The 27955-nt window shown below is 37.6% G+C and overlaps 1 protein-coding gene across 2 annotated transcripts in view; it reads left to right on the top strand.

Moving 5' to 3' along the window:
• The window catches only part of ATP7A (ATPase copper transporting alpha), a 150119-nt gene that overhangs the window by 68961 nt on the left and 53203 nt on the right, over positions 1–27955 (top strand). For both annotated transcript variants that reach the window (XM_028101454.2, XM_028101453.2), the window contains exons 3-4: positions 17594–18083; positions 18802–19527. In XM_028101454.2, coding sequence (XP_027957255.1) covers positions 17594–18083; positions 18802–19527 — 1216 coding nt within the window. The remainder of the gene's footprint in view (positions 1–17593; positions 18084–18801; positions 19528–27955) is intronic.

Raw genomic sequence — 27955 nt, 5'->3', positions numbered from 1 at the left:
TTGCTTTGAGTAGTATAGACATTTTAACAGTACTTGTTCTTCCAATCCATGAGCATGAAATGTTTTTCCATTTCTTTGTGTCCTCTTCAATTTTTTTCATAAGTGTTCTATAGTTTTGAGAGTACAGATCTTTTACCTCATTGGTTAGGCTTATTCCTAGGTATCTTATGGTTTTTGGTGCAATTGCAGATGGGATTAATTCCTTGATTTCTCTTTCTGCTCCTTCATTATTGGTGTATAGAAATGCAACAGATTTCTGTATGTTGATTTTGTATCCTGCAACTTTATTGAATTCCTATATCAATTCTGGCATTTTTTTGGTGCAGTCTTTCAGGTTTTCTGTATAGTGCATCATGTCATCTGCAAATAGTGAAGGTTTTACTTCTTCCTTGCCAATTTGGATACCTTTTATTTCTTTTCATTGTCTGATTGCTGATGCTAGGACTTTCAGTACTATGTTAAATAACAGTGGTGAGAGTGGACATCCCTGTCTTGTTCCTGACCATAGAGGAAAAGCTCTCAGTTTTTTCCCCAATGAGAATTGTATTAGCTATGGGCTTTTTTTTAATTAAGATTTTATTTATTTATCTAATTGACAGAGAGAGAGAGAGAGAGACAGTGAGAGAGGGAACACAAGCAGGGGGAGTCGGAGAGGGAGAAGCAGGCTTCCCGCAAAGCAGGGATCCCGATGCGGGGCTCAATCCCAGGACCCTGGGTTCATGACCTGAGCCAAAGGCAGACGCTTAATGACTGAGCCACCAGGCGCCCCTACAGTTAGTATTTCTGTGGTGTTAGTTGTGATCTCTCCTATCTCATTTGTGATTTTATTTATTTGGGTCCTTTCTCTTTTTGTAAAGATTTTATTTATTTATTTGTGAGAGAAAGAGAGCGAGCAGAAGCAGGGGGAGAAGCAGGCTCCCCGCTGAGCAGGGAGCCCAATATGGGACTTGATCCCAGGACCCTGGGATCATCACCTGAGCCAAAGGCAGGCACTTAACCGACTGAGCCACCTAGGCTCACCCCTTTCTCTTTTCTTTTAAGGAAGTTTTCAGCTGTTATTTCCTCAATTAAATTTTCTGTCCCCCTTTCTCTCTTTTCTTTTTCTGGTACTCCTATAATGTGAATGTTATTATGTTTGATGGAGTTACTGAGTTCCCTAAATCTGTTCTCATATTCCATAATTCTTCTTTCTCTCTTTTGTTGAACTTCATTATATTCCATTGTTTTATTTTCTACATCACTTGCTCATTCCTCTGCTTCTTTACTCCTCCTGTTCATTTTATGTAGTCTGTTTCAAATATCAGTGCATTTTTCATTTCTTTTTTTTTAAAGATTTTATTTATTTTTTTGACAGAGAGAGACACAGTGAGAGAGGGAACACAAGCAGGGGGAGTGGGAGAGGGAGAAGCCGGCTCCCCACAGAGCGGGGAGCCCAATGCGGTTCTCGATCCCAGGACTCTGGGATCATGACCTGAGCTGAAGGCAGACACTTAATGACTGAGCCACCCAGGTGCCCCTTCATTTCTTTTTTAAAAAGATTTGTTTATTTATTTTAGAGAGAAAGAAAGGGAGGGAGGGAGAAGGAGAGAGATTATCAAGTAGATGCCACACTGAGTATGGAGCCTGATGTGGAGTTCGAGATTATGACCTGAGCCAAAACCAAGAGTTGGATGCTCAACTGACTCTGCAACCCAGGCACCCTACAGTTTTCATTTCTGAGTGATTCTTTTTTAACTTTTTATCTGGCAGTAAGGGCCTTTCTGAATTCCATTTTTTTTTCTCAAACCCAGCAAATATCCTTATGATTGTTGCTTTAAATTCTTCACCAGGCATATTACTTATATCTGTTTTGCTTAGATTTCTGACCATGACCTTATCTTGTTGTTTCATTTAGGATGAATTCTTCTATCTTGGCATTTTGTCTAAGTCTCTGTCTTCTTCTTTGTGTTACAACATAAAAACATAAAAAACTTTTATGTTCCATGCTCCAGAGATAATGGCTTTATGAAGAAGAGTTCATTTACTGTCAAGGCCTGGTGCTTCAGGGAGCATCTCTGGTGTGCTGCATGTGCTCTACTGCTATGTTTTTGCTGCTCTATCCTTCAGGCCAGTTGTCTATAGAGGCTCTCCTTGCCTGCAGTGGGCAGCATTTGGTCCTTGGCCAGAGTGTGGAGAGTTTTAACTAGATGTGCTCCAGTCTGCTTGTGACATGAGACCTGATACTACTTACGCTAGCAAGTAGTATCCTCCTGACCAGAACTCTCTGGTCAGGAGACCTGCAGTGGGCAGGGGCTTCCACTGGTCTTCTGGGGAAGGGGCTTGCCGTGCTAGGAATGAAGGACGTTTGACTGAGAGGGGCAGTTGTACCAGAGCACAGGGGCATGGGACTTGGATCAAGCAGGCTAGGCAGCCAGTGTTGGGACCAAGCAGCCCTGGTCGGGTGGCTCTGTGTTAATGCTGAGGGGCAGGGGAGGGAAAAGGCACCTATCAGCTCTTTTGTCTCTGGAGAGGTGTCTCTGTGATGGCTCCCTCTCATGGATGTGCCCCAAGAAGAGTGAATAATCTTCCCCATGTGTGCCCCAGGTGTTCCTCAGAGCATGGTGTCTGCCCGGGTTGCTTGCCTGCCTTCTCTCCAGGAGTGGGGCAGCACTCCCAGAGCTCTATCCCAGACAAGCCAGTGACCTTTAAAACTCCAGTCTTTTAAGCCCTGCTGGTTGCAGAAACTCATGAAAATTAGCTCCTCTCATTTTCTCAGCCAATGGCTTTGGGGAAGTGTTCTCCTTCTGCATTCCCCTGTGTGTTCCTCTCTCTTTTACCTTTCTCCATGACGAGGGCTCCCTCACCTCTGAAGCACCTGCATTCCATTTCTCCCTGAAACCACATCTCCACACTTCCTACCTTCCTCCATGTGGTCTCTTCTCTCCCTCTACTTGTGGAATTTGTTCTGTCAGTCCTCAGGTTGATTTCTTGGGTATTCAGAATGATTTGATAGATACCTAGTTGTGTTTGAGGAATGAGATGAGCCTAGGGTCCTCTTACTACACCACCATCTTAGCTCCCCCTGTCTTTTCATTCTCTTACAAGTGTCTTTCCCAGAGCAGATGTTTTTACTTTTGATGAATTCCAGTTTATCTACTTTTTTTTCTTTATGGGTCATGTTTTTGGTGTCATGTCTAAGAAATCTTAGTCTTACCCAAGGTCACAAAGATTTTTCTTCTATGTCATCTAAAATTTTATCATTTTATGTTTTACCTTTAGGTCTATGATTCATTTTTGTTTAAGAGAGAGAGAGAGAAAGAGACCGCAAATGGGGAAAAGGATTCAGAGGGAGGGGGAGAGAGACTTTTAAGCAGACTCCATGCCCACTGGGGAGCCTGACATGGGGCTTGATCTCCAAACCCTGAGATCATGACCTGAGCTGAAATCAAGAGTTGGATGCTTGGGACGCTGGTTGGCTCAGTCTGTTAAGCATCTGCCTTTGGCTCAGGTCATGATCCCAGGGTCCTGGGACTGAACCCCGCATTGGGTGCCCTGCTCAGCGGGGAGCCTGCTTCTCCCTCTCCCTCTGCCTGCCTGTCTGCCTACTTGTGATCTCTCTCTCTCTCTGTCAAATAAATGAATAAAATCTTTAAAAAAAGATCTTTAAAACAACTTTATATTGGTGGTGGTTCTATTTACTGGAGGTTTTTATAATTTTGCATTTATACAGTATTTGTTACAATGATGATGGAAGTTAATGCAACTTTGGAATTTGATCAGCTGCATTATTCTTTTTTTTAAGATTTATTTATTTGAGAGAGAGAGAATGAGAGATAGAGAGCACAAGAGGGAAGAGGGTCAGAGGGAGAAGCAGACTCCCCGCTGAGCAGGGAGCCCGATGTGGGACTCGATCCCGGGACTCCAGGATCATGGCCTGAGCCGAAGGCAGTTGCCCAACCAACTGAGCCACCCAAGCGCCCTCAGCTGCATTATTCTTAAAATGGTTTGCCAATGAGTTCAGATCCACATGCGAAATGTACATTTTTAGACACACTATCCAGAGTAGATGTTAATATTCTAAAGGGAGTTTTGTCCAACTGGATATCACAGTTAGCACAACATTTAAACTCAGGGATCAGTGGATTCTTTCTAATAATCAGAAGCTCATTATATTTTTAAGTACATGAGTTATTAAATTTGGACTAGAATATCTGGTGTATCTCCAGATCAAATAGATAATTATGAGAGCTCTGTCTTTTAATTAATCTAAACATTAATTTTTACCCATTCACACTGATTTTACCCAATTACATTTTGTAATTTTCTTGCTAATCATAACTGTCCAACAACTAGATGGGTATTTTCCAGTGTGTTGATTAGAAAAAAGGATGGCAAAAGTACCTCTGCACCCTTCAGTTCCACATCTTTAAAAATGAGTCATTCAATTTCATTGAGTAATAAGTATGATACCTGCATTTGATTTATCTTTAAATGAAAGCAGTCAAACTTCCTCCACTTGATCTAAGGTGGCTGATGCTGGGGGGCCAGAATAGAAGCTGAATCTTACTAATTGTCTGTGCTAACTGCAGTAAAACTCTTTTAACCATCCAAAAGCTAGTTCACATACTTTTTCTCCAAATGACTTAGGTACTTAACTGTCCACAGACAACTAGTGCATTTTCCAGAACTCCCAACTCTTTGTATGGCAAACTACTTTAGATTAATATTTGTTTTCCCCAACATATTCATGTATAACTAAAGGAAAGGATTCTGCTTTGACATTTGCAAGTACATTCCTGTATAGATTTTCAAAAAAAGTCTGTTGCACCCCATTCATATGTAAGGCTGCTATTTCCACTGTGTCTTCTAGAATTCCCCTGTGCTTCATAAGGTCTGTTTAAGGTCAGAAAAATGCGATTGAATTGAATTAACTTGTAAAGGAAAAGTAGCAGTGATAAGAGGTGAAAGCACTTTGTGTTATCAATGGTGATTTATGTGGATCCCAGTGACAGATCCTTAAGGCTATACTTTCCAGGGCACATTCATAATTTGATTGCTAAAAATAAAAGGACATTTACCTTTTCTGCCTTTACCAGCTCTCCCTCTCCTTCAGTCAAAAGCCCATATGATATAGCATATATTAGTGACCTTTCTTCTTTTTTCTTTCCTTTAAAAAATATTTTACTAAGTATTTAGTCTTCTAGGCACAGAGACAGATTTATTGTGAAGCTTATGTTTCATAGCCTCTTGCTTGCGTTGACCCCTTCTGAGACTCTGGAAGGAGTCTTAGTTTGTTCACATGGTTGTATGTTTTTGCAAAAGTAAAATATTTTAACCACAAACATTTAAGTCCATTGTCTATTTCTACTTAGCCCTCTGGTAGACTTTCCCTTTGTGTTGAGAAGTATTGGATTTGCCATGGGCATTTTGGGGTATCTGACTAAGGGAAGGTTGAGTTGGGGATGTTTGGTTTGGGGTTAGTAGGATATTTGGCCAAATGTGGTTCTTTTTTTTTAAGATTTTATTTATTTATTTGACAGAGAGAGACACAGCAAGAGAGGGAACACAGCAGGAGGAGTGGGAGAGGGAGAAGCAGGCTTCCTGTGGAACAGGACGTGGGGCTCAATCCCAGGACGCTGGGATCATGACCTGAGCCAAAGGCAGATGCTTAATGACTAAGCCACCCAGGCACCCCTGGCCAAATGTGGTTCTTAGTCACTTCTGTATATAGTGAAATTTTTCCTAGGAATTCTGGTGTGGGAATGTCTTCCAATTACCCCTACCACCCATATTGCCAATTCACTCAGTATTACGACATAAAGGTGTAGGGCCCAGTGTAAAAATGATAAAATGATTGTTATCAATTCAAAGAGTTGGGGCACCTGGGTGGCTCAGTCTGTTAAGCATCTGCCTTCCGCTCCAGTCATGATCCCAGGGTCCTGGGATTGAGCCCTGCATCAGGTTCCCCACTCGGTGGAGAGCCTGCTTCTTCCTTTCCCTCTGCCTGCACTCCCCCTGCTTGTGCTCGCTCTCTGTCAAATAAATAAATAAAAACCTTTATAAAAAAAAACAAAAAAACCCCAAAATATTTAATACTAATCACTACACAAGTAAACTTCTCTGAAAATCTCTGTAATCTTATACTACATATATGAAAGAAACTTGATAGTTTTCCCAAGTTTGAAAACAGCTCTAAAAATTTATTAATACTTATTTGTGACATTGAAAGGAACTTTACTAAGCTATCATTAATAAAAAATATTTTGACATATGAGAATAACTAAATTATCATTCTTTTCTCTATATAGAAAATGACTTTACAAAGTTATTATCAAATGAAGCAGGAGAGTATACAGTGAAAATATAGGAAAAGAAGATATAGAGGTGTATCACCATTTTATATTTGGTGGCTTTCTAAAATTTGTAACTTGTTATTTTGTTATAGTTTTATATTATTTGTTATAGTTTTATATTATTTTTCTTTTAAAAAATATTTATTTGAGAGAGAGAGTGAGAGAGATCATGAGAGCAGGATGAGGGGCAGAGGGAGAAGCAGACTCCCCGCTGAGCAGTGAGCCCGACATGGGGCTCGTTCCCAGGACCCTGGGATCATGACCTGAGCTGAAGGCAGACACTTAACCAACTAAGCCACCCTGGCTTCCCTAGTTTTGTATTATTTTTCTTAAGGAAAACCCTTAAAATGTTTGCATTTCAGAGGCCACAAAAGGTGGATTCACTTCTTTCTATGCATCACATAGAAAATTGTCCTGTGCAAACATACTTTATCATTAGAATGCAGCTCAACATGTTAATAATAGATAAATATTGGTCACTTTTTAAAGACTGTTAAGGTTTCAAATTTCTGGATCACAGTTACAGCTGAGATTATATTTAAGATTAATGTGCAGTCAATTTAGAAAACAAATTTGGAGGGGCACCTGGGTGACTCAGTTGGTTAAGTGTCCAACTCTTGGTTTTGGCTCAGGTCATGATCTTAGGGTCCTGAGATAGAGCCCTGCCTCGGTCAGAGTCAGCTTGAGATTCTTTCCCTTCCTCCCTCTCCCTTCCTCTTTGCTCCTTCCCTGGCTTGTGGACACTTGTGCTCTCTCTCTCTAAAATAAATAAATAAAATCTTAAAAAAAATGGAAAACAGATTTAGAGAGGACATTTTTTCAACTAAGTCAAGGAGTTCTTTCTTGTTTGGAATAAAACTCTGAAATGAAGTAACGTAATTGTGATGTTAAATTGAGTGGGGTTGTTTTATTGAAAAAATGCTACAGTGGAACAGATTAGAGCTTTAATTAACAGAATTCAAGGAGAGTTGAATAGTCAAGATGTCTCTAATTTTGTAATAAGTAGAATTAATGTGATTATTTCTCTTTGCAGCATCAGCATTTAAATACATTTTGGGAATTGTGTCTTACCTTATAAAGTTTGTAAATGAGTATAATCTTGTTTGTCTTGTCCATGTGAAGACTGTAGACTTTAAAGAGATTAACCCAAAGTTTAATTTAATCACTCAGTGGTCTGTTCAGGGGAAAAATAAAATGGGCAGATAATGTGAAGGTCTTTCTCTGGAATTATTTGGCCTTTTTGAAAGGGGAAATGTAAAAACAAATTTAATTAGGTACAAGTACTGAATGACTCCAAAGATTAATGCCTTATTACCAAATTACATTTGTCCTTGAAATTTATACTGCTAGCATTTTGAGTGCTTTTCCCCTTTACTCAGATAAAGGCTGCAGTCCATACGCCTAATTTAGACTGTCCTTTAAAAAATGGCCACCTAGATGCTAGCAGTTACCAAATTCATCCTGTGGACCAATACATTCCTTGCTCCCCTTAACTGTTTTTTTATTATTGAAAAAGTAACACAAATAATACAGAGTAAAATCCCCCTCCCAACAGAAACCAGTTATGTTTGCTAATGTATGTATCCTTCCAGAAATAGACTATGAATGTAAAATGGTTTACCTGTATATATGTGTATCTATATAGACATCCATCTATCTATCTAAAAATGGAAGCATATATCCACTGAGAAAAGAGGAAGAACTGAAATAAAACAAAAGCATTTTTTTGGGGTCTCAGAATTACAATTCAGGAAGCACAGATTTAGGTAGCAACCCAAATTGTGTTCCTCTAGGGAACAAAAGTCAGTGGTTTTTAAAGACAAAGAGGAACGCTTGTATACATTGTTTACAAAGAATTTGGGTTGGTATTGGTATCAGAAAACTAATTTTGGCTAAACATAATTGATTGCTAAGCCTATCACTAAGCAAAAGTCTGTTAATGTAGTAAGTTGCAGATGTTTATGCAGAGTCCTTGGAATATTTGTGGTTTGGCCCAGTTCAGAAATTCATGGTTCCACCAGGTGAGGACATGTATAAGGCCCACCTCCTTAATAGCCTCCTGGCTCCATTTTAAAACCCCTTGACATAAGTAACTCCATTTTCTTTTACCTTTCACATATACTATATATAATATACACATATTATATGTATATATTATCTGTACCTTGCTTTTCTCACTTAGCAAATATATCTTAGAGATTGTTCCATATCAGCATATAGAGATGAATTTTTTTTTATTTCTACTTGGAACTTACTTCATTTTCTAACTTTTCTATGGCAAATGATAGAGCATCGAACATTCTGTTTTTCAAACATTGTGTTAGAGTAAAACAGGCATTTTGCTTAATTCCTAGGTAATAATTATCCATCATGAAGATGTAGAGTCAGTTATTCAAAAAGGGTTAGGTTTCTGATTTAGTTGAACTTTACCCCAAATTTCAAAACAAGGTCAGATTCAATATAGAAATCTAGCAGTGAAGGAATGGTATGGACAGGGAGTTTCACTATTTCCTTTGTATAATTTTGTATTTAAATGTTTCGTAATGAATAACCATGCATTAGTTGAATAATTTTTGAAAAAATGATAATAGCAATGAAAACAATGCTACAACTTAAAACAATCTAATCTCTGCATCTTTTTCATTTTAAGATATTTGGTTTTTGAATTTTTTTCATAAAAACTTTAATCAATTTTAACAAACGTATCACACTGAATGTAATACATTAAGTAATAATAGGGGATACTATAAAGGAAGAGTTTTATGCGAAATCTGTACTACCTGTTCAGTATTCTTTTTTTCCCAGTGTTTATTTAAATTCTGATTAGTTGGGGTACCTGGGTGGCGCAGTTGGTTAAGTGGCTGCCTTTGGCTCAGGTCATGATCCCAGGGTCCTGGGATCGAGCCCCATGTCGGGCTCCCTGCTCAGTGGGGAGCCTGCTTCTCCGTCTCCCTCTGCCTGCTGCTGTGCCTACTTGTGGGCTCTCTCTATCTCTCTGTCAAATAAATAAATAAATAAATAAATAAATAAATAAATAAATAAATAAAATCTTCAAAAAACATAAATTCTGGTTAGTTAACAGTGTATTATTAGCTTCAGGTATACAATATAGTGATTCAGCACTTCCATACAACACTTGGTGCTAATCCCAACAAGTGCACTCCTTAATCCATCAACTATTTAACCCATCTCACCACTCACCTCCCCTCTGATAACCATCTCTTTGTTCTCCATAGTTAAAAGTCTGTTTCTTGGTTTGCCTCCCTCTCTCTTTTTTCCCCCCTTTGCTCATTTGTTTTGTTTCTTAAATTCTAGATATGAGTGAAATCATGGTATTTGTCTTTCTCTGACTGACTTATTTCGCTTAGCATAATACTCTAGCTCCATCCATATTGTTGTAAATGGCAAGATTTCATTTTTTTTATGGCTGAGTGATATTCCTTTGTTCCATATCTTTATCCATTCATCAGTCAGTGGACAGTTGGTCTGTTTCCATAATTTAGTTAGTGCAGATAATGCTGCTGTTAAGCATCGGGTACATGTATCCCTTTGAATTAGTATTTTTGTATTATTTGGGTAAATACCTAGTAGTGCAATTTCTGGGTCATAGGGTAGTTCTATTTTTAACTTTTTGAGGAACCTCCATACTGTTTTCCAGAGTGGCAGCACCAGTTTGCATTCCCACCAACAGTGCAAGAGCATTCTCCTTTCTCTGCATCCTTTCCAACAACTGTTGTTTCTTGTGTTGTTGATTTTAGCCATTTTGACAGGTGTGAGGTGGTATCTCATTGTGGTTTTGATTTGTATTTCCCTGATGATGAGTGATGTTGAGCATCTTTTCATATGTCTGTTGGCCATCGGTATGTCTTCTTTGGAAAAATATCTATTCATGTCTTCTGCCCATTTTTTATTTGGATTATTATTTTTTTGGTGTTGAGTTTGATAAGTTCTTTACGTATTTTGGATCCTAACGCTTTATCGGATATGCTGTTTGCACATATCTTCTCCCATTCAGTAGGTTGCCTTTCTGTTTTGTTGATGGCTTGTTTCCTTTGCTGTGTAAAAGCTTTTCATTCTGGTGTAGTCCCAACAGTTTATTTTTTTATTTTTTTTTTAAGATTTTATTTATTTAGTCATGAGAGACAGAGAGAGAGAGAGAGAGAGGCAGAGGGAGAAGCAGGCTCCCAAGGAGCAGGGAGCCCGATGCGGGACTCGATCCCCGGACCCTGGGATCATGACCTGAGCCGAAGGCAGACGCTTAACCATCTGAGCCACCCAGGCGCCCCAGTTTATTTTTGTTTTTGTTTCCCTTGCCTTAGGAGACATATCTCGAAAAATGTTGTGATGGCCAATGTCAGAGAAATTACTGCCTGTGTACTTTTCTAGGATTTTTATGGTTTCAGGTCACACATTTAGGTCTTTAATCCATTTTGAGTTTATTTTTGTGTATGGTGTTAAAAAGTGGTCCAGTTTCATTCTTTTACATGTAGTCCAGTTTTCCTAGTACCATTTATTGCAGAGACTATCTCTTTCTCATTGTATATTCTTCCCTCTTTTGTCATAGACTCGACCATATAAGCGTGGGTTTATTTCTGGGTTTTCTTTTTTTGTAAATTATGTTCAGTTAGCCACTGTATAGTACATCATTAGTTTTTGATGTAGCGTTCAATGATTCATTAGTTGTGCATAACACCCAGTGCTCATTACAACGCATGCTATTTCTGGGTTTTCTATTCTGTTCCATTGATCTGTGTGTCTGTTTTGTCCAAGTACCATACAGTTTATATTAATGGCTTTTAATTTTCAGTATCCTGTATTGAAGCATCAAAGTAGAGTGTTACTTGATTAATATATACACATTTTTTCAAAAAAGAATAATATAATTTTATTGTAAAATATGTAATCTATATTGGGTTCCTTCTATGTATTTTAAATAGTTTTTAGTTGAGTCAAAACTATTTGTGGTTGGTGACTCAAACATATTAGAAATTCAAGGTAGGGGGCACTTGTGTGTCTCAGTCGATAAGCGTCTGACTTTGGGTCAGGTCATGGTCCCAGGGTCCTGGGATCGAGCCCTACATCAGGCTCCCTGCTCAGCGGGAAGCCTGCTTCTCCCTCTCCCACTCTTCCTTGCTTGTGTTCCCTCTCTCGCTGTCTCTCTCTCTCTCTGTCAAAATAAATAAATAAAATCTTTAATAAAAAATTAAAAAAAAGAAATTCAAGATAACTGATGAATCATTTCACTTTTCTGACTTCAGTCTATATAAAATGATAGAATCCTTTCAAGCTCTGAAAAACCCCTGATTACCTTTATGTTGAGTTGTTATGAAAATGTAAGAAAGGGGTGCCTGGGTGGCTCAGTCGTTAAGCGTCTGCCTTCGGCTCAGGTCATGATCCCAGGGTCCTGGGATCGAGCCCCGCATCGGGCTTCCTGCTCAGCAGGGAGCCTGCTTCTCCCTCTCCCACTCCCCCTGCTTGTGTTCCCTCTCTGCCTGTCTCTCTCTCTCTCTGTCAAATAAATAAAATCTTAAAAAAAAAAAGAAAATGTAAGAAAGTGAGCTTTAAACCGGTCTCTTAGGAAAATGAAGCTCTTTGAGTTAGGGTGATTTGTCCAAGGTTCTAGCTTTCATCCTACTTGAGAGCAAATTTTATAGAAGTCACATGCAGATTAAGTATACTGTGCTTGAATTTCATGTTTTAGGCATTTCAGTAGATAAAGAATACCATTCTCATTAAAATAATGGATCTTTATAATTTCTATGGACATTTAGCACCCTCTACTCTACTATTAATTGCTGTTGAGACCACAGAATATGTTTGATTTATTTTCTTTTCTTCTCTTCCACTCCTGCCTTCATCTAAATACAGTGAATAGTCTTCCACCTTGAGTCCTTCCTATGAGTCACATTCATAATTTGTAGACTGGTATATGTTTATTTTTATTTTAATGGAAAAATAATTCTTATAAAAATAGAAATAACAGCATTGGTTCTTTTTCAAATTTTATTTTATTTAAATTCAATTAGCTAACATACAGAGCATCATTAGTTTCAGATGCAGAGTTCAGTAATTCATCAGTTGCATGTAACACCCAGTGCTCATTACATCAAGTGCCCTCCTTAACTCCCATCACCCAGTTACCCCATCCCTCCATCCACCTCCTGTCCAGCAACCCTCACTTTCTTTCCCATAGTTAAGAGTCTCTCATGGTTTGTCTCCCGCTCTTATTTCTTCCCATTCACTTTTTCCCTCCCTTCCCCTATGATCCTCTGCATTGTTTCTTATATTCTCTTTTTTTAAGATTTTATCTATTTATTTGAGAGAGAGAGGGAGAGAGAGTGAGCACGAGTCAGGGGGAGGGGCAGATGGAGAAGCAGACTTCCTGCTGGGCGGGGAGCCCGACACAGGCCTTGATCCCAGGACCCTGAGATCATGACCTGAGCTGAAGGCAGACGCCTAACCGACTGAGCCACCCAGGCGCCCCTGTTTCTTATATTCTTCATATGAGTGAAACTATATGATAATTGTCTTTCTCTAATTGACTTATTTTGCATAATAGCCTCCAGTTCCACTCATGTCAATACAAATGGACTTCATCCTTTCTGATGGCTGAGTAATATTCCATTGTGTGTGTGTGTGTGTGTGTGTGTACACACATCACATCTTTCTTTTTTTAAAGATTTTATTTATTTGACAGAGAGAGATACAGCGAGAGAGGGAACACACGCAGAGGGAGGAGGAGAGGGAGAAGCAGGCTTCCTGCTGAGCAGGGAGCCTGATATGGGGCTCGATCCCAGGACCCTGGGATCATGACCTGAGTCGAAGGCAGACGCTTAACGACTGAGCCACCCAGGCGCCCCTACACATCACATCTTCTTTATCCATTCTTCTGTTGAAGGACATCTCAGCTCTTTCCACAGTTTGGCTATTGTGGACATTGCTGCTATGAACATTGGGGTGCAGGTGCCCCTTCAGATCTCTACATTTGTATCTTTGGGGTAAATCTAGTAGTGAAGTTAACAGCATTGGTTCTTAATGAAAGATTGAGAGAAAAAGATAAGCTTTTGAAACTTTGGAACAATATGGTGAATAGGTGGAGGTGGTTTTCGTTGGCAGGGATAATGTGAAAGAGTTAAGCCGACCCAGAATCATATTGCTACCAGCAATTTCCGGGTTTACGGAGTCAGTGCTTGTTTTTGCTCACCATTGTATCCGTAGCAGCTAGCACAGTGCCAGGCACACAATAGACACTCAGTAAGTATTTGTTGAATAAATAAATGTTATTTTAGCTTCCTGGCAAAGGATTTGGTATCCAAGGTATTATGATAATCACTATGTGAATTTCCTCTTAAAAGAAACAAAGGTACTGCTTGTTTTTGTTTCCTTTGAGACTTTAGGCTTGAAAAGTCTCTTTGATACCTAACTCTTAGATATTCTTAGATATCTAACAGTCAGAGGAAAAGTTACCCCAAAGGGGAACATTTTTGTTTGTGCTAAGTGTGGTAGCTAGCTTTAAAACACACAAAAAGAAGTTACTAAATGAGGAAGTGTTTTTAGTCTACAGCATGAAAACAACATAGGGTAATATAACTTTTGTAAGTAGTATTTTATATACATAGTTGCCTTATTTCCTTATGTCTTTTATAATTAGAAAATAGGCCAGTGCAGTAGAAATTACAGCAAGCCATCTAGTGAGAAAGTGATTTTTGCTTATAAAGTCAGTTTTGAGTACAGTTTCTCGTTGGGTATGTTGGTAAATTAACATTTTTTGGGGAGGTGGAAATTAGCTCAAAACCAGATCTTTTTAAAAAGATACCATATACAGTGTATTTAAACATAAAGAGAAAGGAAATTTCCACCCTTTCAAAAAAGTTTGGTACTTTATCATAAAAAAGTATAGTAGTACCTGGAGCAATACTGTCCAATGCAGTGTACTGCAATTATGGAAATGTTCTATTTATACCCAGTACCATATAGCAGCCACTTAGCCACAATGGCTGTTGAACACTTGAAATGTAGCCAATACAACTAACTGAATTTTTTTCTTTTTTGTTTGTTTAAGACAATTATCATACAGTAAAATTAACTTCTTTTTGGTATATGGTTCTATGATTTCATTTTTTTAGTTTGGTGAATTTTAACACATGTATAGATTCATTTAACTACCACCATAGCCAGGACACTAATAGTCCCGTCACGCCAAAAAACTCTCCTGTGCTGCCCCTTCATAGTCACTCCTTTCCCACCCCTCATCTGTTCTCCAGCTTCCTCTTTAGTTTGAATGTTTACATTTTTTTATTTTTTTAAAGATATTTATTTATTTGAGAAAGAGAGAGAACACAAGAGGGGGAAGGGCCAGAAGGAGAGGGAGAAACAGACTCCTCGCTGAGCAAGGAGCCTGATGTGAGGCTTGATCTCAGGACCCCGGGATCATGACCTGAGCCAAAGGCAGATGCTTAACGACTGAGCCACCCAGGTGCCCCTCTTTAAATTTTTTTTAAAAGATTTTATTTATTTGAGATAGAGAGTGCATGAATTGGGGGGAGGGGTAGAGGGATAGAAGCAGACTCCCTGCTGAGCAGGGAGCCCAACTCAATCCTAGGACCCTGAGATCATGACCGAGCTGAAGCAGATGCTTAACCGACTGAGCCATCCAGGTGCCCCTGAATATTAAATTTTTTAAAGTAATTTTCTTAATCAGAAAATCATTGACTTCAGTAGACTCAGATTAGAGTTTAAAAGAAAATCTCTTTAGAGATACAAAAACACAAAAGCCTTCATTTTATAGTGACTATATTTATATTGCATCTCTGAAAAGTATATGTCTGAACTACATGTAGTTTGGCTATACTGCAGCTTATTCATGAGAAATGTTATGTGGCATATTCCAAGATAAAATTTTTAAATTATTTTCCCACTTCTGTTTTGGATCCCTTATGCTAGTGATCTCTTCCATAACTAAGAGCAAGCTGACCAACTAGAATTATCAGTCTTAGAATCTTTTTTGTTCCATGGGTGCGTTTTAAGATTCCACCAAATATCTAGCCATTGATTACCAAGCTAAAGGAAGAAATAAAAATATTAAGTTCATTAATATAAGTGACAGATTTCACTATATAACTATTGTAGACAGTTTAAAGTGATACTTCCTACTCAATTACTTTTTTAAGTAGACTCCACACCCAGTATGGAGCCTAATGCACGGCCTCAACTCATGACCCTGAGATCAAGACCTGAGCTGAGATCAAAAGTCAGACACTTAACTGACTGAGCCACCCAGGTGCCCTGATTTTTAATTACTTTTAATTATATTTTGGGATTGCTTTTATTTATGGAACAAAGATTTTCACCAGGAATCCATAGTAATAATAATAATAATAATAATGCCCATATTTTTAAAAGATTTTGTCAGAGAGAGAGCACAAGCAGGGGGAGTGGCAGAGGGACAGGGAGAAGCAGGCTCCCCACTGAGCAAGGAGCCCGATGCGGGACTTGATCCCAGGACCCTAGGATCATGACCTGAGCGAAGGCAGACACTTAACCGACTGAGCCACCCAGGTGTCCCAATAATGCCCATATTTTAACTGCCTTTAGAACATTAATACCCTACCGCCTCTCAGAATCAATGGGTCTAAAACTAAATTTATCATCTTTCTTTTCCCTCTGCTCCAATCTCTTAACTTCCTCCAGTTTTCCTCCTCTATCTCTGATAATAGTTAATGGCAACAGCATCTATACATTGGCCCACTCTGTAAACATGTAAGTCATTCTAATCATATCCTTTATTATCTATAATGTCCTTACTAATTCTTGCCCTCCCAAATGTGTGTTGGAACTGCCCCTTTTTCTTTAGCCCCAGTGTTCATGCCTTAATTCAGATCTTCTCTGTACCACTGTGCAATCGCAATAGTCTCCTGATTTTCCATCCTGTGTCACTCCATTCTACCCCAAATGTCTCCAGAATGATTCTTCTCTAAAATGCTAATGCAATCATGTCATTCCCCTGCTTAACTTTTCCATAACCCTATTACCAATATGATAAATTGCAAACCATTATTGGCATAAAAGGGGTCCCATAATAAATCAGTTGCCTAATTCTCTCGCTTATGATCTTTATCTACTTTATCCATTTGTCTGGAATTCCTGCCTCATGCGTCCTTGCTGATTTCTGTTTGTCCTTTTACATTAAGATATTATCTAAGAAGCCTTTTCTGACCCATATTCCCAGGGATGAATACATGTCTGTTTTCTGTATTTTCTGTTCTAGTATTGCTCCCTGTGACTGTCATGCTCAGCTTTGTGTCTTGAGAATCCTTGTTCCTGGCACATATAATAGGTGCTCAATAAATATTAGTTGTTCAGTGTTTACCTTTAACTCACTGCTATAAAGAACTACTTTCTTATGTATTTACTCATATGATCCTTATAACAACCCAGCCCTAGAAGAATATAGGGCATATTTCCCCATTTTTCAGATGGTAAAATTAATGAGTGTGATTTGTTATTAAGTGGAGAATTTTCAGTGGAATGCAAATCTTCTGACTCCCAGCCCAGTAATTGTGTTTGTGTGTATGACTACATCATTAATTTTCGTAAGGTATCAGCCAAAGATATGCATGCAATCATGGTAGTAGTTAAATTATATACAGTAGCTGAGCTTTAGGAATCCAGTCATTGTTTTTATCATTGAATCATGTGAAACAATAAAGATGTTCTTATTTTGAATAAAAGTAACACTAGGCTGTAGTAACTTAGAAGGTTATAGGAATATATGCTACAAAATCCTACAATACTACCTTTAATCATAAACTAGCATGCTTATATCTTTTCTCCCAAAGTTATCTTAACTGAGCATCTTAAAATTTAAACTTCATATCACCTTTTATTTTCGGCAGCTAATCCTGTTTCCTTTATCTTTTGAATTGGTAGAGTGTGAAGTATTGAAATAATTTGTAAAAGGAGATAGTAAAGAAGAGTTGTTTGTTGTGAAATTCTAGGGTGTGTTTGTCCATGTGTATGTTTCAAAAGCCTAATCAGTACTTGAGTCACATACACCTACGTATAACTTTATCATTCCTATAAGTACAGAAGACATTTTCTGTTTCTTTCCAAAGAGAATAGTAAAGATGAGAACTAATAGAGAAGCTTCACTTGATTGAATTATTTGTTCCATTCTTCTTGAATGTGGTATGATGATTGCTAATTTTTCAGTTCTAGGTCATGAAATTTAATTAAACTGACTTGAAATTTTGTTCCAAAAGGTTTCACTGGAAGAAAAAAATGCAACTATTATTTATGACCCTAAACTACACACTCCAAAGACCCTACTGGAAGCTATTGATGACATGGGCTTTGATGCTATTCTCCACAATCCTAATCCTCTCCCTGTTTTAACTGAGACTGTGTTTCTGACTGTTGCTGCTTCACTGGCTGTGCCATGGGACCATATCCAAAACACATTGCTCAAGACCAAGGGTGTGACAGACATTAAAATTTCCCCTCAGCAAAGAACTGTAGTGGTGACAGTAATCCCTTCTATAGTGAATGCCAATCAGATAATAGAGCTGCTTCCAGATCTCAGTTTAGATACCGGAACTCTGGAGAAAAAGTCAGGAACTTGTGAAGATTACAGTATGGCTCAAGCAGGTGAAGTCATGCTGAAGATGAAAGTAGAAGGGATGACCTGCCATTCATGTACCAGCACCATTGAAGGAAAAATTGGGAAGCTGCAAGGTGTTCAGCGAATTAAAGGTAATATATCTTGTGTTATTTGTTTTGTGAGCTTAATTTTCCATTTTGGTCGTTGAGGTTTTTGCTTTCTTCTTAAGCATGGGTTTTGAATCCACTGGACTAAAATAACTTACGGCTTCATTGAAGTCTGGGGTACAGTGTGCATATACCCAGGGTTAAATTAATGATTATAATTAAAAGTTACATGGGTCTTAAATAAGCAGAAAAGGCAGCAGGAGTAGCAATTCATGGAGTTCAGGGTTTATATTTTTTTAAAACATTTTTTTTTATTTGAGAGAGAGAGAGAAACAACATGAGAGGGGAGAGAGTCAGAGGGAGAAGCAGGCTCCCCTCTGAGCCAGGAGCCCAATGTGGGACTCAATCCCAGGACTCCGGGATCATGACCCGAGCTGAAGGCAGTCGCTCGACCAACTGAGCCACCCAGGCGCCCCGGAGTTCAGGGTTTTTAATGCAACATGCCTGGGGTCCTCTCTACCTCTAATATATTTCTATTCAGGCATGTGGAAACTTGGAGATCATAGATATAGTGGTCATATTTTTTTTAGTTTTTTTCAGTCTGTGTCAATAACATTTTCTGAAAAGAACTGAAATAGCTTAAGAAAGGATACTGACAACAAAAACAGAGAAACAATTATGTGTGGTATTGATTTGGTCTACAGAATGTTTTCTGAAGTGGCCTAGGAATAACTAATATAATATTTCTCTTTTTATTAACTAGTTTCCCTGGACAACCAAGAAGCTACTATTGTTTACCAACCTCATCTTATCACAGTAGAGGAAATAAAAAAGCAGATTGAAGCTGTGGGCTTTCCAGCATTCATCAAAAAACAGCCCAAGTACCTCAAGTTGGGAGCTATTGATATAGAACGCCTAAAGAATACACCAGTCAAATCCTCAGAAGGATCACAGCAAAGGAGTCCATCATATACCAGTGATTCAACAGTCACTTTCATTATAGATGGCATGCATTGTAAATCATGTGTGTTAAATATTGAAAGTGCTTTATCTACACTCCAATATGTAAGCAGCATAGTAGTTTCTTTAGAGAATAGATCTGCCATAGTAAAGTACAATGCAAGCTCAGTCACTCCAGAAACCCTGAGAAAAGCAATAGAGGCTGTGTCACCAGGGCAATATAGAGTTAGTATTACAAGTGAAGTTGAGAGTACCTCAAACTCTCCCTCTGGCTCATCTCTTCAAAATATTCCTTTGAACATAGCTAGCCATCCTCTGACTCAAGAAACTGTGATAAACATTGATGGCATGACTTGTAATTCTTGTGTTCAGTCTATTGAGGGTGTCATATCAAAAAAGGCAGGGGTAAAATCCATACGAGTATCTCTTGCAAATGGTAATGGGACTGTTGAGTATGATCCTCTACTAACCACTCCAGAAACCTTGAGAGAAGCAATAGAAGACATGGGATTTGATGCTGCCTTGTCAGGTAATTATCACTTTTTTCTCAGATTCCCCTAATGTTTTTTATTTCCTATTTTGGATTCTTTGGCTTTCATCAATAATAAATGAGTAATAGGCACTGCAATTCCAGTTTTTGGAAGTAAGTCCTATAGAAGTAGTCAGCAATGTGTACAGAGATGCATAAGGATGTTTGCATAATTATCTGTAATATTTAAAAACTAGTAACATTAAATCATGATACATCCATATGATGAAATGCTATAGAGCTATAATAAATTATAGTACTAAAGATACTTAATACCACAGGAAAGTGTATGAGATATCTTGTTAAATGAAAAAATAAAAGCTAAAAATCTGTATATTCAGTATGTTCAAAATTTTATAAACACATATGTAAGGATTTGTACCATGTAAATGTTGTTCATATATATGAGTGATAAAATTCCTGGCAGGACATGAACTAAAATTTTAACAGTGGTTATTATATGAGTGGTAGGATAAAGGTGATATTTATTTCCATTGTGCTTGCCTATGTGTTTTGTTTTTTGTGACAAGGATGTATGTGTACATGTATAATGGGAGAAGCAATTGCTGTTTTTTTTTTTTTTGCAAATGCTGTTTTGACAAGAAAAAAAGGTAGAAATAAATAATAGAATTTTAACTGTAGCTTTAAATTTGGACATTCAAATGAAACTGACTCTAGAACTGCCCCAAAGTCCATTTCCTGCCAGCCCTTACCTTGAACTGAAACCAAAAATGAATATTCAATGAATTTGCCTATGGGAACTTGTTATTTTGAACTAGAATTGAACCTAGCCTTGAATTAAACTGGAAATGCCCTAATGAAATTTCTTGCTGTAAATAAAACAGGAAAATTGTATAACTAATTTCCAGACAATGTTATTAACTTTTGCTATTCTGATTAGAATGAAAGATATCAAATAGCTCTATTCTTTTTTTGAGCTCATTAAAACTGAAAAGCATAAAAAATTAAACACATGCTCAAATTATTGTGATGGATAAATGTCAGTGGGAGAGGACCCTGAGACATACTAAGTATTCTTAATTTTCATACTCATGACAAATGGCAGAAATTATAGAATTCTCACTTTTTAATGTAAAGATGTAGTTTGCATGCCATAAAATTCACTTTTATTTTTTTAATTTTTAAAAAAATTTTAGTTTTTTTATTTTTTAAGAGTTTTTATTTTTTAAATTTTTGTAAACTAGTATTATTTTATTATATGCTACCCTAAGGATGGCAAATATTAAGACGTCTGTGGGTCCATCTCCCATATCAATTGTATCTAAGTTTCTTTTTTTTTTTATGTTCAGGTAGCCAACATATAGTACATCATTAGTTTTTGATGTAGTGTTCAGTGATACATTAGTTGCATATAACACCCAGTGCTCATCACCACAGGTGCCCTTCTTAATACCCATCACCCAGGTACCCCATCCCCCACCCCCTCCCTTCTGTAACCCTCAGTTTAGTTCCTGGAGTCCAGAGCCTCTCATGGTTTGTCTTTCTCTCTGATTCCTCCCGTTCAGTTTTCCCTCCCTTCCTCTATGGTCTTCTGCGCTATTCCTTATGTTCCACATATGAGTGAAACCATATGATAATTGTTTTTCTCTGCTTGACTTATTTCACTTAGCATAACACCCTCCAGTTCCATCCATGTTGATGCAAATTGTGGGTATTCATCCTTTCTGATGGCTGAGTAATATTCCATTGTGTATATGAACCACATCTTCATTCATTCATCCATTGAAGGACGTCCTGTCGCCTTCCACAGTTTGGCTGTTGTGGACATTGCTGCTATGAACATTCACCCTTTTAAAGTATACAATCCAGTGGTTCTTAGTATATTCAGAGTTTTACAGCTTTCATCACCCCCAAAAGAAACCCCATACCCATTAGCAGTCACTCCTTATTTCCCTTCCCTCTCCCTCAGCTCCTGTTATTTACTGTTCTATATTTTTCTTTATGAATTTGACAACTCTAGGTACCATATAAGTGGAATCATAGAATATTTGTCCTTTTGTGTCTAACTTCTTTCATTTAGTATACTGTTTTCAAGGCAGATAAATGTTCATCTATGTTTGTAACATATATCAATATTTCATTCCTTTTTATTGCTAAATAGTATTCCATTGTGTGTGTGTGTGTGTGTGTGTATACATGTATATATATATGTATATATAATTCTTTTTTAAAATCAAATCTGATATCTGGCATTATTGTAAGCAAGAACCTCACAGACTTTCAGATTGGACCCCCACATTGGAATTTATCCTATTCATTTGGGTCTGTATTTTGGCAGCTTAAAGTATGGTTCACAGATCAGCAGTGGCAGCACCCTCACTGGGATTAGAACTAGAATCTCTGACCCACTGCATACCCATTAAATAAAAATCTACATTTTAATTTTAATAAGCTCTCCAGGTAATTCATATGCACATTAAAGTTTGAGAAGCGCTGGTGAAAATAATTTGCTGCAGTGACCTCTATAAATAAACTCTCTGAATTAAATCTATTTTAATATGTTTATTTAATGCAGTGATAATATAATAAATAATTTAAAATGGCATTTAAGAGTTTTTATATAACAGATGTGAGCAGAGTAAAAGTGACTTTCCAACAACCTCACATGGCTTCAAAGATAAACTTGAGCAATAGGAGAAATTTTGGTCAGACAAGTAAGAGTACTTGACAGTTTCTAGTACCATGTCTATCATCTACCTAGTCCTCAGGATCCATGAATGCAACATGTTCAATAACTCTTAACAATGGCTTTTACCTTAACCAACTATTGTCAAGGGCGCCAGGAATTGATTGTTCAACAAATAATTACCAGGAGCCTGTTATGTGCCCTACATCTGTTAGGGGTCATAACAAACACATTAATGGCCATGATGAATAGGTAAAAAACCTTGCCACATTGGACGTCACCATAAAAGAATTGATAGAGTTGTGACTACAGTGACCCATATTATTGGGATAAAAGGTTGATAGCAAATGATTGCATTCTGTATTTCTGCTAGAGATCATTCAGAGTTTAAGATGCCATCAGAATGGTGGCTACCCATTTTCTGAATATCAGTGTCAATGCTGATCCTGGCCTCACAGCCTATCACCATAAACCCCTTCCCAGACAGAGAGGGACCGGCACAATTTTTCTTTATGACATACTAATCCTAGGGGGGCAGTAAAAGTTAAAGGAGATAGAGAAATATGAGGTGCTTTTTTCTCTTCATTGGTGAATTCTTTTTTTAATTCTATTTTTTAAAAATTTAATTCAGGTGTAGTTAACATACACTGTTACATTAGTTTCAGGTGTACAATATAGTGATTCAGCACTTCCGTACATTACTCGGTGCTCATCACAAGTGCACTCCTTAATCCCCGTCACCTATTTAATCCATCCTTCAAACCCTTCTTCTGGTAACCATCTGTTTATCCTCTATAATTAAGAATCTCTTTGTTAATTTCTCTCTTTTTTGTCCCTTTGCTCATTTATTTTGTTTCTTAAATTCCATGTATGAGTAAACTCATACAGTATTTGTCTTTCTCTGACTTATTTCCCTAATTATATTCTCTAGCTCCATCCGTGTCATTGCAAATGGCAAGATTTCATTTTTTATGGCTAAATAATATTCCTGTGTGTGTGTGTGTGTGTGTGTGTGTGTGTGTGTGTGTGTGTACATGTATATATATGCACTACACTTTCTCTATCCATTCATCAATCGATGGACAGTAGGGCTGCTTCCATAATTTGGCTATTGTAGATAATGCTGCTATAAACATTGGGGTGTGTGTCTCCCTTTGATTTAGTGTTTTTGTATTCTTTGGGTAAATACCCAGTAGTGCGATTGCTGGATCAGAGGATAGTTCTATTTTTAACTTTTTGAAGAACCTCGATACTGTTTTCCAGAGTGGTTGCTCCCAGTTTGCATTCCCACCAACAGTGCAAGAGGGTTCCTTTTCCTCCACCTCCTTGCCAACACTTGCTGTTTCTTGAGTTTTTAATTTTAGCCATCCTGACAGGTGTGAGGTGCTATCTTATTGTAGTTTCGATTTGTATTTCCCTGATGATCACCGATGTTGAGCATCTTTTCATGTGTCTGTTGGCCATCTATAAGTCTTTGGAGAAATATCTGTTCAGGTCTTCTGCCCATTTTTAAATTGGATTATTTGTTTTTTGTTGTTGTTGAATTTGGTAAGTTCTTTATATATTTTGGATCCTAACCCTTTATTGGATATGTCATTTGCAAATATTGCCTCCCATTCAGTAGGTCGCCTTTTAGTTTTGTTAGTTGTTTCCTTTGCTGTGCAGAAGACTTATTTTGATGTAGTCCCAGTAGTTTATTGTTCTCTTGTTTCCTTTGCCTCAGGTGGCATATCTAGAAAAAAGTTGCTATGACCAGTGTCAAAGAAGTTATGGCCTGGGTTCTTTTCTAGGGTTTTTGGTTTCAGGTCTCACATTTAGGTCTTCAGTCCACTTTGAATTTATTTTTGTGTATGGTGTAAGAAAGTGGTCCAGTTTCATTCTTTTGCATGTAGCTGTCCAGTTTCCCCAACAGTATTTGTTGAAGAGACTGTATTTTTTCCATTACATATTCTTGCTGCCTATGTCAAAGATTAATTGACCATGTAATTGTGGGTTTATTTCTGGGCTTTCTATTTTGTTCTATTGATCTATGTATCTATTTTTGTTCCGGTACCATACTATTTTGATTACTACAGCTTTGTAATATAACTTGATGCCTGGTATTGTGATACCTCCAGTTTTCTTTTTCTTTTTCAAGATTGCCTTGGCTATTCAGGGTTTTTTGTGTTTCTATACAAATTTTAGGATTGTTTGTTCTAGTTCTGTGAAAAATGCTATTGGTATTTTGGTAGGGATTGCATTAAGTGTGTAGGTCACTTAGATTAAATGTGTAGTATAGACATTTTAATATTATTTGTTCTTCCAATCCAAGAGCATGCAATGTCTTTCCATTTCTTTGTTTTGTCTTCAGTTTCTTTCATCAGTGTTTTATAGCTTTCAGAGTACAGGTCTTTTACCTATTTGGTTACGTTTTTTCGTAGGTATTTTATTGTTTTTGATGCAATTGTAAATGGAATTGCTTTTTCTTTTTCTGCTGCTTCATTATTGGTGTATGCCTTGATTTTGTATCCTGCGACCTTACTGAATTCATTTATCAGTTCTAGTAGTTTTTTGGTGGACTCTAGGGTTTTCTATATAGTATCATCTCATCTGCAAACAGTGAAAGTTTTATTTCTTCCTTGCCATTTGGATGCCTTTTATTTCTTTTTGTTGTCTGATTGCTGTGACTAGGACTTTCAGTACTGTGTTGAATAAAAGTGGTGAGAACAGACAACCATGTCTTGTTCCTGATCTTAGGGGAAAAACTGTTTTTCACCATAGAGTATGATGTTAGCTGTGGGTTTTTCATATAAAGCATTTATAATGTTGAGGTGTGTTCCCTCTAATACCTCCTTTTAGAGGGTTTTTATAATGAATGGATGTTGTAATTTGTCATGCTTTTTCTGCACCTATTGAAATGATTTTTTTTCTTTTTTCTTTTTTTTTTTGTTGATGTGATGTATCACATTGATTGATTTACAAATACTGAACCACCCTTGCATGGGAGGTACTTTTTATTATGACCGTCAATCTCATCATTCTCTTAAAAAGATATATAATATATGAAGTTAAGTCTTCAGTAACCAATTAAGAAAAAACTCAAATTCTTTTCCTTTTTTGTAACCTTTTTATTTTTAATTTCAAACTTACAGAAAAACTGCAAGAGTAATACAAAGAATTCCTGTTTACCAGTTTCTCTCAGATTCCCTCATTTTTAATATTTTACCACATTTGCTTTATCATTCTCTATGTTGACAGACATACACACATAGATGCACACACACTAACTTTTTCTGAATCATTTGAGAGTACGTTGCAGAAATGATGTTTTTAATTCTTTTTAATCCATTTTCTGATTATGTATTTATTCTTCATATTACTTCAGACACCGAACCCACCAATTTTGAGGATGAGATCGGAAACCCTTTCTTGAAATTTTTGGACTCTTTTCTGATTGTTGCCTCAAGTGCAGGAAAGTCGACCTTCCTTCCTTTTGAATTCACTTAAGCATAGGTAGTGTTGCTACAGCCTATAGAAAATCTACTTGAAGAAAAGTAGTCATTTAATTCAGTGTGGCAGCTTAACACCTGCACATACTTCTGTGGAAGATGGACACTTTTGCTCTTCTGGTTGCCACACTCACTGGGGTAAAGAACACAATTCTATGGATCTTTGTTGAGAGGTCATGCCAAGGTAGCTAAAAGGGACTACCTCTATGACTTATTTTAATTTAGTACTGAACTTCCAGAGTGTGAAAATTGCAGATTTTATTATGGGTTATCTCTGGTACCTCAAATCACTGAATACTAGAACAGGACATCAAGTAATTAGCAGTATAAACTTTTTTTCAGTATCTAATTTCAGAATTAAGTCTTGATAATTATGAGAGAATGAAGTAAGCTCCTGGATGGATTTAAATATTGTATTTTTCTTTTTTTTAAGATTTATTTATTTATTTGAGAGAATGAGAAAGAGAGCAAGAGAGCATGAGAAGGGGGAAGGTCAGAGGGAGAAGCAGACCCCCCAGCCGAGCAGGGAGCCCCATGTGGGACTCGATCCTGGGACTTGATCCTGGGACTCCAGGATCATGACCCGAGCTGAAGGCAGTTGCCTAACCAACTGAGCCACCCAGGCGCCCCTAAATAATGTATTTTTTCAAAGCCACAGCTATTTCCTCTGGGCAAATGAGCTTCCTTTTTGAATTCTTTAAGATAACAGTAGTATTTGGTAAATTTTACCATCTATTTCCTAAATAATGCTCTCATAATCTGAATGAATAAGTATAGTTTTCTAAATTGCTTTCCTTAAGATCAGATACTGACTAATTTTGGAATTGGGAGTCTCTAGTCAATTGTGATCAGTGTCTTTTGCTGTAACCCAGATGGGCTATGGTGCCATCACCTGGAAGAGTGGTGGAAATGCAGAATCTCAGGCCCCATCCTAAATGTCCTGAACCATAATCTGCATTTCAACAAAATCCCTCAGGTTGTTGTATGTGCATTAAAATTTAAGAGCTATTATACTGATTTGGGAAGTCTAGGTCATTATGAGTTAAATGATCAGGCTTTTGTTAAAGTTTCTGCAAAAGATGACCTCTCTAGCATCCTGAAAACCAGCTTTGATGCAGGGATTCCTCTATGGGTTAGCCAAATAGACCTGAACCAGTTTTAACAAGTTAGGTGCCTGAAAATTTCCACATCACCTCTTTACCTCCTTATCTCTGCAGGAGAGTATAAAATCTTTAGCTTTGCAAGTGCATGGATGTGCTAGAGAGGATAACGTCTCCCTTCTTGGAGGTGATTAATACTGCAGTGGATAAACTAAAACAGAATGGCAGATTTTCTGAGACTGCAGGGGAACTTCTGGATGATAGGAGATTCCCGTTGTTCCACAGTGCATAAACATTCTCTGGAGAGATTTTTCAAATATCCCTTTTATTATTTTATTTTATTTTATTTTTTTAGTGTGTGTGCCCATGGACACACGGCGGTGGGGAGGGGCAGAGGTAGAGGTGGAAGGAGAATCTTAAGCAGGCTCCAAACCCAGCACAAAGCCTGACATGCGGCTCAATCTCACGACCCCAAGATCATGACCTGAGCCAAAATCAAGAGTCAGACCCTTAACCGACTGAGCCACCCAGGCACCCCCCAAATATTCCTTTGTACAGAACAAAGATTACTGCTGACTTACTCCTTACCTTTTCTTCCATTATCCACAGACATTTTAATGTTAAAAAATGCTATATGTTAGTATTAGTGTTTAAAATTCAAACAATACAGAAGTGTCTATAGAGAAAATGTGTTCATCTGTCTGTCATTCTCTTCCTGCCTTAACCCCATTCCTCAGAAATAGCCACCATTAATATTTTGACTTTCTTATACATGGTCTCATATATACATATACACAATTTTTAAAATTTATATATATATATATTTTAGATTTTATTTGAGATAGAACGCATGTGAGAGAGAGAGACAGAGAGCGCAAGTGGGGTTGGGCAGAGGGAGAGGAAGAAGCAGGCTCCTCACTGAGCAGAGAGCCTGACACGGGGCTCGATCCTAGGACCCTGGGATCATGACCTGAGCTGAAGGCAGATGCTTAACCAACAGCCACCCAGGCACCCTTACACAAAAATTTTTAAATGACATCATACTGCAATGCTGTTTTATAAATTGATTTTTGTTCTCTTTACTATATCATGAATTGGTTTAATGCCAGTATGCAAATCATTAACATGATGATAAAAATTGATTATAAAAATAAGAGCTATCCATCAACAAACTATTCTCTACCTGGGGTTTG

This window comes from Eumetopias jubatus, unplaced genomic scaffold, assembly GCF_037043125.1.
Source record: "Eumetopias jubatus isolate StellerSeaLion01/CBP00866 unplaced genomic scaffold, mEumJub1_p1.0 scaffold_11, whole genome shotgun sequence".
NCBI lineage: Eukaryota > Metazoa > Chordata > Mammalia > Carnivora > Otariidae > Eumetopias > Eumetopias jubatus.
This window is presented reverse-complemented; position numbering and strand designations above follow the sequence as displayed.